Source organism: Papio anubis, chromosome 18 (genome assembly GCF_008728515.1).
Source record: "Papio anubis isolate 15944 chromosome 18, Panubis1.0, whole genome shotgun sequence".
In the NCBI taxonomy this organism is placed as follows: domain Eukaryota; kingdom Metazoa; phylum Chordata; class Mammalia; order Primates; family Cercopithecidae; genus Papio; species Papio anubis.
Window position 1 is genome coordinate 5,679,415 of NC_044993.1, and position 13,033 is coordinate 5,692,447.

The 13,033-nt window shown below is 49.3% G+C and overlaps 1 protein-coding gene across 4 annotated transcripts in view; it reads right to left on the reverse strand.

The window, feature by feature from the left end:
• Positions 1-559: 559 nt before the first annotated feature.
• Positions 560-13,033, reverse strand: part of WFDC1 (WAP four-disulfide core domain 1) — a 34,033-nt gene continuing 21,559 nt past the window's right edge. The window contains exons 3-7 of one of the 4 annotated variants that reach the window (XM_003917251.5): positions 10,526-10,609; positions 9,367-9,507; positions 4,438-4,479; positions 3,396-3,469; positions 560-1,084 (exon numbers count right to left, since the gene is read on the reverse strand). In XM_003917251.5, coding sequence (XP_003917300.2) covers positions 3,411-3,469; positions 4,438-4,479; positions 9,367-9,507; positions 10,526-10,609 — 326 coding nt within the window. In that variant the 3' untranslated portion in view covers positions 560-1,084; positions 3,396-3,410. Of the gene's footprint in view, positions 1,085-3,395; positions 3,470-3,706; positions 3,897-4,437; positions 4,480-7,859; positions 7,946-9,366; positions 9,508-10,525; positions 10,610-13,033 lie in introns of those variants that run through there. The other 3 variants (XR_641694.4, XM_009196960.4, XM_009196959.4) reach the window with 3 other exon arrangements.

Below are 13,033 nucleotides of genomic sequence, written 5' to 3' on the forward strand. Positions count from 1 at the left end.
GGGGAGCCTCGCCACTCACCGATGGGTGCTGGAAGCGTTACGCATACTCGGGTTCCGCTGCCCAGCCTCAGTGGGGCCGACTCCACCGTGTGGCTCAGGGCCACTGACATCATTTGCAAAATGAACAAGCAGGCCCCTTGTTCAACAATGACTAAGAGTTTTTAAATGGTGACAGCAGATCACTAAACCAAGCATAGGGTCCCTCTGGATGACAGCTCAGGCTGCACAGCCCTGGAGCCAGCCCTGGTGGGATTCAGGCTTCCTCCACAACCCGCACAGGGATCGCAGCAAAGGTGCCCTCCATGGGCCCTCGTCACCTCTCCCCCGTCTGACTGTCTCCTCCTGTTCCACGTCCCCACTCTCGTGCCGGTTTTTCCCAGGAACCTCCCTAATGAATCACTTTCAACAAATCCCCCTCCCAGGGTCTGCTTCAGGGGCTCTATGTTAACACAGGGTTCCAGGAGCAGACCCCAGCTGACACGTCATCCCAGCTATACCCACGCTGCTTCCCGCCCCTGAATTAAACAGTGACAAAGTATCACAAAACACCAGAGACTCAGCATCTTATTTGGTTGTTTTTATTGTTCTGTGGCCTCCTCCCATCTGCTAACATTTAGGCCTCAGCACATCAGGTGGCTAGAACTAGGAATCACACATTAGTAGGCAAGTTCATTTCCATTTCCTGGTGGATGAATTTATTCTGGGAACATTTGAGATGGGTACATACCTCCCAGAGCCAGACTTGGGAGAAATCTGTCAAAAATATCAAGATGCTGAGCCTTGTCTTAGAAAGGGGCTTCAGAAATGCTTGCATGGGCAGCGGCTTCTTCCCGGGGTAATGGTCTTGTGGAGTTGCAGAGCCTTGCTCCCAGGATGGTAAAACAGGGACCCAGAGCGGTTAAGCGGCTCCCACAAAGTCGCCCAACCAGGCTGGGCCAAACCGGGATTGACGGCTAGGTGTCCCATCTCCAAGCATCTTGGGGTCTTGCTCTGCTGAGCTGAATGTGAACTTTGAGGGTCAAACTACTTTTCCCATCTGTTTCCAAGGCTTAGCAGAAAGTGGAGGAATGTTCTTGCAATCCAGCTGGAAAGGAAGCAAAGAAGGATCAGGGTGAACCGCTGCAGGGCAGACCACAGAGTCACAAACCTTTCATCTCCCTGCCACCACCGCTGCCACCAGACACACCCGGAAGATGCCCCTTTCTGAGAAGACCCAATTCTGAACTCACGGTGACATCTTCACGGCATCTTTAGTTCCTAACTCCTCCCTTACCATCAGTCCCATTTTATAGATGAGGAAGCTGAGGCTTGGAGAGCTGGAATTGTTTCCTGAAGGTCACACAGTGGTGGAGCAAGAATTGAAACCCAGACCTAGCTTGCTCCAAAGGCTGTACTTTTTTTTTTTTCTTGAGACAGAGTCTCAGTCTGTCACCCAGGCTGGAGTGCAATGGTGCAGACATGGCTCACTGCAGCCTTAACCTCCCTGGGCTCAGGTGATCCTCCCACCACAGCCTCCCAAGTAGCTGGGACCACAGGTGTGCACCACCATGCCTGGGTAATTTTGTATTTTTTTGTAGAGAGAGGGTTTTGCCATGTTGGCCAGACCAGGCTGGACTTGAACTCCTGGGATCATACCGTATGCCTGCCTCGGCCTCCCAAAATGTTGGGATTACAGGCAGGAGCGGCTGCGCCCAGCCAAAAGCCTCAACTTCTAAACCATCCTAAACTGCCTCTCAAGGTCTCTTCCTCATCCACTGGCCTCCTCCTTCCCTGTTAGAAGCTCAGTCCTCAGTTGCATCTGACCTACTCCAGGGACGGCTCCTGTCAGCAGCAGGTAATAGACAAGCTGGCATCAGTCCCTACGGGCTTCAGATTTTCCGGGAGGACTCTGGAATCTGAAATCTGACATTTGCTTTTCAATGACGTCCTGGGAGGCTGTCACCTGCTTTTAGGGGCTCCTTTTTGCCCTCTGTGGCTATCCAGCATTCACAGGGGTGGGTTTAGGGGCTGGATTTTCAGGTTTAGGGCTGCAACTCCAAGGCCCTTTGCATGCACTTGCACCTCACCTTTGAGGGCACCTGAGAGCAAGGCTGTGCCTCCCCTGCGCCTCCTCTGGAGTCAGCCTCCCTGCCACCTTCCTGTCTCTACCCCAGGGGCCTTCTTTTTGGCTCCCCGAAGCCAGCGTCCCTCCCGCCTTGGTACTTTCACTCTTCCAACTCCCTCCACCTGGGCGCCTGTCCTCCTCGGGCAGCACCTTCTCACCTGGGATCTTGGCTCAGACTTCAACCCCCACAGGGCCTTCCCTGCCCCCAAATGAAGCGGCCCCTGCCCCAGGCTCTGCCCCTGCCCAGGGACTCTGCCCCACATTGCCTGTTCACTTCCTCACCACACCTGCCTTTCTACTGATTGATCTGTTGGCTTGTGTAGCCTTCCCTTACCAGGATGTGGCCTCCCTGAGAGCAGGGGCTCTGTGCGATTTGTTCACCATTCCATCCTGGCATGACTACCGCTGAGCAACCAAGAGGCTGGAACCATGACCATCAGATAGTTGGCACCCAACAGAATTGTTTGACAGAAGTGAGAAGAGATGGACAAGGCTTCCCGGAGACATCAAGGCAAAGGAATGGAAAGGAAAGATGCGACCTAGTTTGGTCTTGGGTTTTGATTCAGAGGGATACAGAATTGCTCCCGCTTCTGATCACACACAAAGTTCTTCTATGTTCCTGCCTTGAAATTGCAGTAGGTCCTCATTCAACATCATGGAGAGCTTATTGGAAACTGCAACTTCAAGCAAAATGACTTACCATATAACAAAACCAATTTTACCATAGGCTAATGGAAATAAACGAGACTTAAGGCCAGGCACGGTGACTCATGCCTGCAATCCTAGCACCTTGGGAGGCCAAAGTGGGATGACTGCTTCAGGCCAGGAGTTCAAGACCAGCCTGAGTAACAGTGAGAACTCATCTCTACAAAAAAAAAATACAAAAAAATTCGCCAGGCGCGGTGGTGTATGTCTGTAGTCCCAGCTCCTGGGACTGAGGCTGAGGCGGGAGGATGGCTTGAGCCCAGGAGTCTGAGGCTGCAGTGAACAATGATTGTGCCAGTGCACTCCAGCCTGGGTGACAGAGTGAGACCCCGTCTCTTAAAAAAACAAACGAGTTAAGCTTCTACAGCATACAGTGCATATAGTACGTCGTTGCATTTAAAGTCAGTTTCCAAGAAGCTATTGATGATGCTAGGTGAGGACCTACTGCAGAAGGGAATTTCAAATTGTACCAGTAGGGAAAGTGCTACTCTCACCCTTTTGCTGCTCAACCTGGTGGTGAAAGCTGCCAGGACACCTGGTTGCCCACATTGACCCTGGCCACCAATCTTGGTCTCCTCCCACTCACCTGCCTGCCGTTGCTTTATTGAAAGTGCCTCTGTTGTCCCCTTCCAGGTTCTGCCACATTCTTTGAGTCACCTTCTGTGAAAAGAGCACAGCTCTGTTGGGGCAGATGTATCTATTCCTGCTCTAATGCCCCACATGGCTCACCAGTGACTGCCAACTGAAGCCTGGTGACCTGGCCCTCTCCTCCCTCCCCCAGCTGAGGTCACTCAGTCCTCACCTGTGGTGCCTCCTCTCCCTCCCCAGGCCCCCCAGCTGGTGTCACCAGCTCTGTCTATGTTTCTGGCCTCACCTCCCACCACCTCCACGGCTCACCACACACTCCAGCTTTGGGGATGGCCAAATTGCTTCCAACCTCAAGAGCTTCACACACGCCATTCTGCCGCCCACTATTTCTTATTCTTTAGGCTGAGCTTTCATGTCCCCTCCTTGGGAAGCCTTTCCTCACAACCTGGTCTAAGGTGTCCTCATGGCATCCAGCATGTGATGTCAGGAAGGCTTGTCACTATTAGATTGTAGAGGAATGAATGGATGAAAGAGCAGGTAGATAGATGAAAGAATAGATGGATATGTGAATGGATGAGTGAGTGGATGGATGGATGAATGGGTGGGCGGATGGATGGATGGATGGATGGATGGTGGGTAGACAGGTGGGTAGATGGCTGGAGGGATGACTGGATGGAGGAAAGAATAGATGGAGAGATGGATGGATGGATGGATGATTAGATGGATGAATGGAAGAGTGGTATCAGCCATGCTTTCCAGTTCTCTGAACGAAAGTAGCAGAGGCTTAAATATGAGCAGTCCCAGGCTCTGCTCTTCAGCACGAGGTCATGTTTACCATGAGTCCCTCTATGAGACACACCTCCCTGCCCACCACCAGACCACAGGTCTATTTTATTTCTTAAACCCAGGTCTCACTTTGTTCCTTATATCTCAGCCCTGGGCTTTTTTTTTTTTTTTTTTTTCTTCACATAAGAAACATTCACGGCCTTTTTTTTTTTTTTTCTGTGCCCTCTGCAAGAAGGAACAGTTTCTTCTTTTACCTGGATATTCTTTGTAAAGTTTGTGTCGTAGGATTCGACCATCTGGAAAACAAGTGAGAGGAAAAAACTTCTTTTAGGAGTTTAGAAGGCCAAAACTGTTTTCATAGTAATACTGAGGAATTACTTGTGTTTTTCACTCTCACCATCTCACTAGTGTACAATGGAATCAGAGGCTACATGAGCATTTTTAATGTCTCAGCTCTAGTTTCTAATATGATAATATCCAGAGCCATCAACCCATAAAGGAAAGCCCTGTGAGATCTCCTTAACATCTTTGAGGGTAAAGCAGTCTTGAGAGCAAAAACTTTCAGAACCACTGTCTTTGTTTTTTTTTTTTTTTTTAGACGAAGTCTCACTCTGTTGCCCAGGCTGGAGTGCAATGGCATGATCTCAGCTCACTGCAACCTCTGCTTCCTGAGTTCAAGCGATTCTCCTGCTTCAGCCTCCCGAGTAGCTGGGATTACAGGCTTGTGCCACCACGCCCAGCCAATTTTGTATTTTTAGTAGAGATGAGGTTTTGCCATGTTGGCCAGGCTAGTCTTGAACTGCTGACCTCAGGTGATCCACCTGCCTCGGCCTCCCAAAGTGCTGGGATTATAGGCGTGAGCTGCCGCGCCCGGCCAAAACCACTGTCTTAACAGATGAACTGGAAGCCAAATTTCAACACACTGTTTAGTAAATGTCATTACAAAATATGTTCGCAGGGGAAGAGATGGCACTCTTTTGAGTCTGATGTCATTACTGCAAATGACGAAGTAACTTGAGTATGAATCCTCACATCCTGAGCCTCAGTTTCCTCACCTAAAAATAGGCATAAAATTAGCACCTCTTAAAGTTATTGTGAGAATTAAAAGAAACAATTTCATTTAAAACATATCTATGCAGTATTAGGAGGAGCCATATGCAAATGCTATCATTGTGCGTAAAAAGTGGTCAACCGCTGAAAATTTCATACATGTCCCATGACTAGCCGTGAGTCCCCACTTCATAACTCCCACTGTTGTATATCGCCGGCCTCCACCTCTTCCTCAGCCCCCACCCCATGGTAGCAGAAAAGCATTTGCCGACAGGAATGTCACCAGGACAGGTGGATGTTTGAATGTGGCATCTCTCCCAAATTGAGCTCACTTCTCCATCCTGGTGATCAGCGCTGCCTTCTCTGCTATAAGGTCAATCAAGCACATGTGTGCGGTAGCCAGACATTTTCTTTTTCTTTTGTTTTGTGGCCATACTAAAAATCATCAGGGTGTTTGGGACCAGCACGGACATTGATTGGTCAAGGTGCTAACGTTCCATGGAACCGCTCGGTGGGTCAGTACCTGCTGATCAAAAACTGCAGCAAGAACTATTTTCCAAAGCAAATGGCTAGGGTTTTTGCAGGCTGGGGGAGCTCCCGGAAACTTTCCTGCTCCCCCTTTACCTGGGGATGAATTCTGGCCCATAACACCACAAGGAGACAGAGGTAAATGGGGACCCTGGACCCCCTCCTCAGGCCAAATATAATCACTTATAATTTGTTACCAAAAGTGATTACTCATCACTTTTCTCAAATTTCCTCCCACTCAAGGCTAGACGAGCCCCACTTCATTCTTCTGAAGCAGTGTCTTGGGCAGGACAAGGAGGCGCCAGCCCCCACAGCTCAGCTTCTGTGTGACGTCAAACCTACGCAGAAAAACGCACCGATTTTCCCTGACCCCACTCTCTGAAAAACCAGATTTACTATACATGTCAGTGTTCATTTTCCTCTTGCATAAAACATGCACCCCTCAAATGCCTGGTTCCAGCTGCCGGATGGTCAAACTTGAAGGACTATGGGTACCCACTAGAAGCCTCTCTTAGGGGAGGATGGCATCTTAGGTGTGGGCACAGGATCTGTCGCTTACTCTCAGATGGTCCAGAAAAATACACACGTAGATTTATAAGTGGGGAGAGAGCATAAAAGAAAATGTAACAGTAGTTTTTTAACAACTGGTGAATCTGGGTGGCGGGTTCAAGGTACTACTTTTGCAACATTTTTGTAAGTCTGAAATTATTTCAAATATGCGGTTTTTAAAACCTTAAATAAAAAGCTTCTTCCTTGGTAAGGCTGGGACAAGGGGGCCACTCTTCCGCTGAGATTTTTGCTCCAAGGGAAGTTGCTGGAATTCAAAATGTTTTTAAACGTATATATAATTACCAATAAATTACCAGTAAGTATTGGTAAGTGTCAGCCCCCTGAGAACAAGGCTAGGGGGAATTCCACTTACATTTCCATTTGGAAGGCTCAAATCATTCCTTTGCGAGGGGAAGCTCACACACACACACACACACACACACACACACACACACACAGGCTCTGAGGCTGGTGGACAGGCTTGGAATTCCAGCTCTGCATCTTTTGGGTAAATTTCTGAACTCATATCCTCCCTTTCCTAAGACAGGGATGACGGTGGCACACACTCACTGAGGACCTACTCTGGGCCAGGTGCTATTCTAAGCCCTTCATAGGTATTTTCTCTCACTCAAGCCCCACAACTACCCCATGAAGTTGTGACTATGGTTACCATCACCATCTCTATTTTACGGATGAAGGAACTGAGGCTAAGAAACGTTGGGTGACCTGCTCAAGGCCATGGAGGAAGAAAGTTACAGGCTTTGGATTTCTGTCTGTGGTTCTCAGCCCGCACTCTGAAACCTATGCAGTACTGCCTCCTGGTTCTACTTCTCCTTTTGCAGGCTTGCAGCAAAGTTTAATGTAAAAAGAGCACTCCAAAGGTGCGTGTTAACAGCAGGCATCATTGGTCTGGTCATCATTGAACGACTGGCTCTCTTTGCTTAGTTAGCTCTGTCTTGAAATGGGAATTTTTTGAATTGGTTTGAACCCTTAAGAACTAGTTTGACTTGGTTTGACCTTGGTCTTAGACATCACAGGGCTGAATGAAAAGATCAGGGGATGAAAAAGACAAGTGCCCAAGGCATTCCTATTATGCTGTCAGTATTAAAATGGTGGCATAGTCCAGCGAACTCGTAGATCACCCCACAGCTCTCTTTTGGAAAAGGCTATCCCTTCCACACTCCAGCAGCCTCAGGCAGGCTGGCAGGCCCCTGGGGTTTCACATTCAAAGGACCACACACCCCACCCACCCACGGCGGGATCGAGTGGATAGAGACAAGCAGTGAGGAAACAGTGAAGGTTGTGTTCTGTGCTTGTGAAGTGATAGACACTCTACACAGATTAACTCACTCCTCAAAGAGCCCCGTGAAGTACTGCAAGTATTATGAACCCATTTTACAGATAAGGCAAATGAGGCCTGAAAAGGTTATGTTATTTGCTGCCCACAGCAGTAAGGGGCTGAGTAGCTGTGGGAGCCCAGGCTATCTGGCTGGAGAAGCCACCCTATAACCCCAAACAAAGCCCTGCAAATAGCAAGTGGGACGTAGAGGAAACCAAAAAGGTATCTCTTTATTTCAAAGCCTTTGGTAGATAATTTCTTCAAAGTTCAGGATTCCAAGATTCTCATCACTTTATCTGCAATGATAATGACATTAAATGCATGACTGATTTTATGTCTGTGCCTTTCTTGAAACACTTCAGAGAAATACATTCTCAAATCAGAAAAAAAAAAAAAAAAGAGGTTTTGGCACATCATGCACCCCCCAGTATGCTTTTGGCAAACAAAGTCACTGTAATTACCACCAATCTTGTCTGGGGGTCCTGTCCTTAGCTATTATGGATATGAGATGCAGAAGTGGAGACAGGGGCCCCTGGGTGTGGTCTCAGTCTGATTGACCTTGACTTTGACAAGGTGAACCCGGCCACCCCGAAGTCCCAGACTCCTGGCTCGCCACACAGTTCATCCAAACTCCATGCCAAAAAGCACATTGGAGTCTTTCAAGTTGATTGCCTTGCGTGGGGTTCGAGATGGTTTTAGCTACCACCAGGAATCGCTCTGCCATTGTTCTTTCTTTTCTTAGGAAAATTATGCCAATGAAAGCAACACCATTCAGTCATTTATTTATTGCCTTTGTGTCAAAGACAAACACAAATTAAGTCAAACTGAACAGTCCTGGCAGCAGTTCTGGGAAGTTAAGGATTCTCAGACAGTTCTAATTCTATGCAGTCTGAAAACAGATACAGATGCTCCTTTAAAATGGACACAGATGCTTCTTGACTTACAATGGAGTTACGTACTGATAAGCCCCCTGCAAGCTGAACATATCTTAAATCAAACTGCATTGAACACAGTTAACTTACCGAACAGCATAGCTTAGCCGAGCCTACCTTAAATGTGCTCAGAACACTTACATCAGCCTAGAGTTGGGCAAAGTCATCTAACACAAAGCCCATTTTATAATGAAATATGGAATGTCTCGTGTAATTGATTGATTACCATACTGAAAGTGAAAAACAGAATGGTTCGATGGGAACTTGAAGTACAGTTTCTACGGAATGCATGGCGCTTCTGCACCAGCGTAAAGTCTAACAATCGTCAGTTGACCATCGTAAGTTGGGGCCCATCTACACATACGTGGATATAAAATAGCCAGTATTTACTGACCACCTACTATTCCTTAGGGCTGCTCCCACAGCTCTGCACTTATGATTTCAGCTACGCCCCCCAACAGCATGAAGTAGCCCCATTTTACAGATGAGAAAACTGAGGCTCAGCGAGAGGAAGACATTAATCCCAGTGTCGCCCAGCTGGGAGGTACAGAGCTGCGGTTTGCAGCCAGTCTGCTGGTTCAAGAGCTTCTGTCACATGCTAGTGTGGCAGGGAAAGGGTAGGGGCCATGAAAGAAGGAGCCAGGCAGGGGGAAGATGTAAGAAACTCTCGGTCAGGCTCAGGAGCCTGGGCTGCTTCCTGGGGCAGGTCGTCCGTGGGGGTGAGAAGGGGACGGGGCAGGGGCCAGGGGCAGGGGCCAGGGTCAGGGCAGGGGTGCCATACTCACCTGCTTGTCGGCGCTGCTTGACGCACTGCCCACGGTTGGGGATGCCTTCGGCCACGTCACCTGGGCTCAGGATGTGGCACTCATAGCCCGAGGGACAGAGCAGCGGTTCGGCCCCATCCTCCGTGGTGCTGCATGCCTCTGCTGTGGGAGGGACACACACTGGGGTCTAGAGGGCAGACCCCCGGGATGGGTGCAGGGAACGCAACTCATCCAGAGAGACGGCCTCGCCTCTGTACCCCAGGTTCCGGCTAGGCCCTGGGTCTCACTCAGCGGCATGTGGCGCACGTGCACACCCACAAACACGCACACAAACACAGGCAGTCCAAGCTCACCCGATCCCAAACATACTGTCACAGGCTCAGCAGCATCCATGTGGACGTGTTCACCCACACACCCTGAAACACACACTCACCCCTACAACTGCACGGGGACACACATTTACACAAGCACGTCGCACACACAAATACACACATACACACATGTTCATCCCCACACACAAATCCTGTACACACATATCCACACCCACGTATACACACGTTCACCCGCACATGTACACACTCACAATACAGTCACACACTTTTGCAAGCACACACACACACACACACAAATATTCAGCCACAGCCACAAGGACAGCCACACAGTTGCACACACAGCTGCACACTTTGTGTCTAGCTGGACACAGTCACACAACACACAGATGGGTGTGGAGTCAGAAGCACAGCCACAGGGTGCCCACTCTCACCTCCTAGGCCTCCAGGCCCCCGGCCTGTATGTTCTTCCTTCCAGAAACTGCCCTCTGCCTCCTGGTACCTCCCCTGCCCCCAAGGAGGCCTCATCATTAGACAGCCATGAACCCCCTATAATTCTAGGAATTTGAAAACCAACCCTAAATGCCCTCCCCTTCAATTCACCATCCAGGAGGAGGCCTCATTCTTGGGGAGAGTCGAAGCCCTTGTTCTGTCCTGGGCTTTGATTCTGGCCGAGCCCCCAGCCATCAGCCCTTCTGCACTGGGGTGGGGAGGATCAAAGACGGCTGAGTGTTTGGCTGAAGGGCCCGTGCATGGGGGCCAGCCAGCCTGGTGCTGCCAGCTTTCTGGAAGCAGCTGAGAAGGAGGGATCCAGGCTCGGACGTAGGGTCTGGGCTTTACCCGGCAGGTACCTTGCAACACCTCCTCAGGGCCATCCAGGAGCCAGCCATTGCCACCAAGCCATCGAGGTTTCGGCTGCACCAGCCAGTCTAAGACTAACACAATACAGGGTCAGATCAAGGCCCTCCTCAGGCAGCTGAGAAACGCCCAGGCTTGAGGGTGGGGGTGCCCCCATTTCATGATCGCACAGAGTCTCCCTGTGGAGAAATAACTATGGTTCCTGGAACACCTTCATCCCTTGCTTTTAGTGATAGAACCTTTCACTGTGGGCAGGGCACTGGGCCTCCAAGCTGGGGACTAGCCTTCCCTGCCTCCCTTGCAGCTATGTGTGGCCACGTGACAGGGTTCTGGCCACAAGGATGTGAGCAGCAGTGACCATGCAACTTCCTGTCTTGCCCTCTGATTGGGGGCTCCCTGCTCCCCTCCCTCCCTCTTTTCCTTTCTGCAGGCTGGGAGCCATTCTGACCATGTGGACAAGGACATCACTCGGACTGCAGAGTGGCAAGAAGGAAGGAAGCCGGGTCCTTAGATGGCTTTGCGAGCAAAGCTACCCGCCTGCTGTAGTGTCGACCTCCACACTAACAGCTGAGAGAAGCAAACGCCTCACAGGCTGGGTCTCTGTATTTATGGGTCTTTTTGTTGCAGCAGCATAGCCTGTTCTCTAACTAATACTTTATTTTTTTAACTTTTAGGTTCGGGGTACACATGCAGGTTTGTTGCACAGGTAAATTTCACGTCGCTGAAGTTTGGTGTATGGGTGAAGTTTGGTGCACAGGTGATCCCGTTACCCAGGTATAACCAATACATTTTTAACAGAAAGAGTCACCCACACAGTTTATGGGAAGGCCTTCAAAAGGCAGGGGTGGAAAAGTCAGATGCCTCTAGGGGACAGATAGATGACATTCAACAGGAGAGCAGATCAGGTAGCCTCACGGCAAAGAAGAGAGCCCCCCTGCCTGGATGAATCAGCTGTTGGTTAGCCCTGACCAGTCATTTCCAATGCTCCCAGACTGTTTTCTTTTTTTTTTTTTTCTTACTGTAAGTTCTTATTCTATTTATTTATTTACCTATTATTTATTTATTTATTTATTTATTTTGAGACAGAGTCTCGCTCTGTCACCCAGGCTAGAGGGTAGTGGCACGATCTCAGCTTATTGCAACCTCCACTTCCCGGGTTCAAGCAGTTCTCCTGTCTCAGTCTCCCGAGTAGCTGGGATTACAAGCATACGCCACCATGCCTGGCTAATTTTTGTATTTTTAGCAGAGATGGGGTTTCGCCATGTTGCCCAGGCTGGTCTTGAACTCCTGGCCTCAAGTGTTCCACCCCCTTCAGCCTCCCAAAGTGCTGGGATAACAGGAGTGAGCCATTGCGCCCAGACTGTAAGTCTGTATTTTTTTTTTTTTTTTGAGACAAAGTTTCACTGTTGTCACCCAGACTGGAGTGCAATCGTGCAATCTCGGCTCATTGCAACCTCTGCCTCCCAGGTTCAAGCGATTCTCCTGTCTCAGTCTCCAAAGTAGCTGGGATTACAGGCGTGTACCACCATGCCCAGCTAATTTTTGTATTTTTAGTAGAGATGGGGTTTTGCCATGTTGGCCAGGGTGGTCTAAAACTCCTGACCTCAGGTGATCCACCCACCTCAGCCTCCCAAAGTGCTGGGATTACAGGTGTGAGCCACCATGCCTGGGCAGAAAACTTTAAGCATGTTGGAGATCAAAACGGCTCTGAGATCACATTTGCTTGTGACCTCTGCATTCGTTTGACTCCAAAATAAGACAAAAATAAAATTACTAATATTTATCTTGATAAAGAGAAGAGAAAAATGATTATCTAGCATCTTTGAAAGTACATTGATGGGTACTGGTAAAAATGCTGGTTAGCTTTTTCTGCAAAGGAGCACTCGCCGATTATAATGACAGTGGAAGCTGGAAGAGCGGAGAAAGGCGCCAGCAGTCTGTGACCTCCGAAACACGAATGACATGATGGTTCTGCAGCCTCTATGCCCAACCTTTCGGTTCTTCCCCCCTTCCCCCGACCACATCGGACCAAGTGTTAGGAAACATTTTCAGGTAAGAAACGCAGTAATATGTGCTGTTTGTATTCTCTTTCGCCTTGATCAAAGGCTTCTGAGCAGCAGGGAAATAAGCAAATGTTTATAGCGAAACTTGGTCTGGGCTCCCCATTGCTCTGGTTGAAGACCCTTAAAGGCCTGGTGGCCCTGGGGTCTCAGCTCTTCATGCCCTCACTGGAACTACCTGGGATCGCCTCCCAAATAAATGACCTGGGCCCAAGTCCTTGTCTCTGGGTCTGCTTTGGACGGACCCAAATCCAGATGGCAATGAAGTAGTAAGGTGCCTGGAATAGGGCCTGATGTGTTCCACATCATCTTATGTTAGACCAGTGGTTCTCAATGCAGAGCAATTTTGTTCCCCAGGAGGCATTTAGGAAAGATTAGAGACAATTTTGTTTGTCTGGCATTTAGCAGGGAGGGGCCAGGGAAGCCACTGACCATCCTACA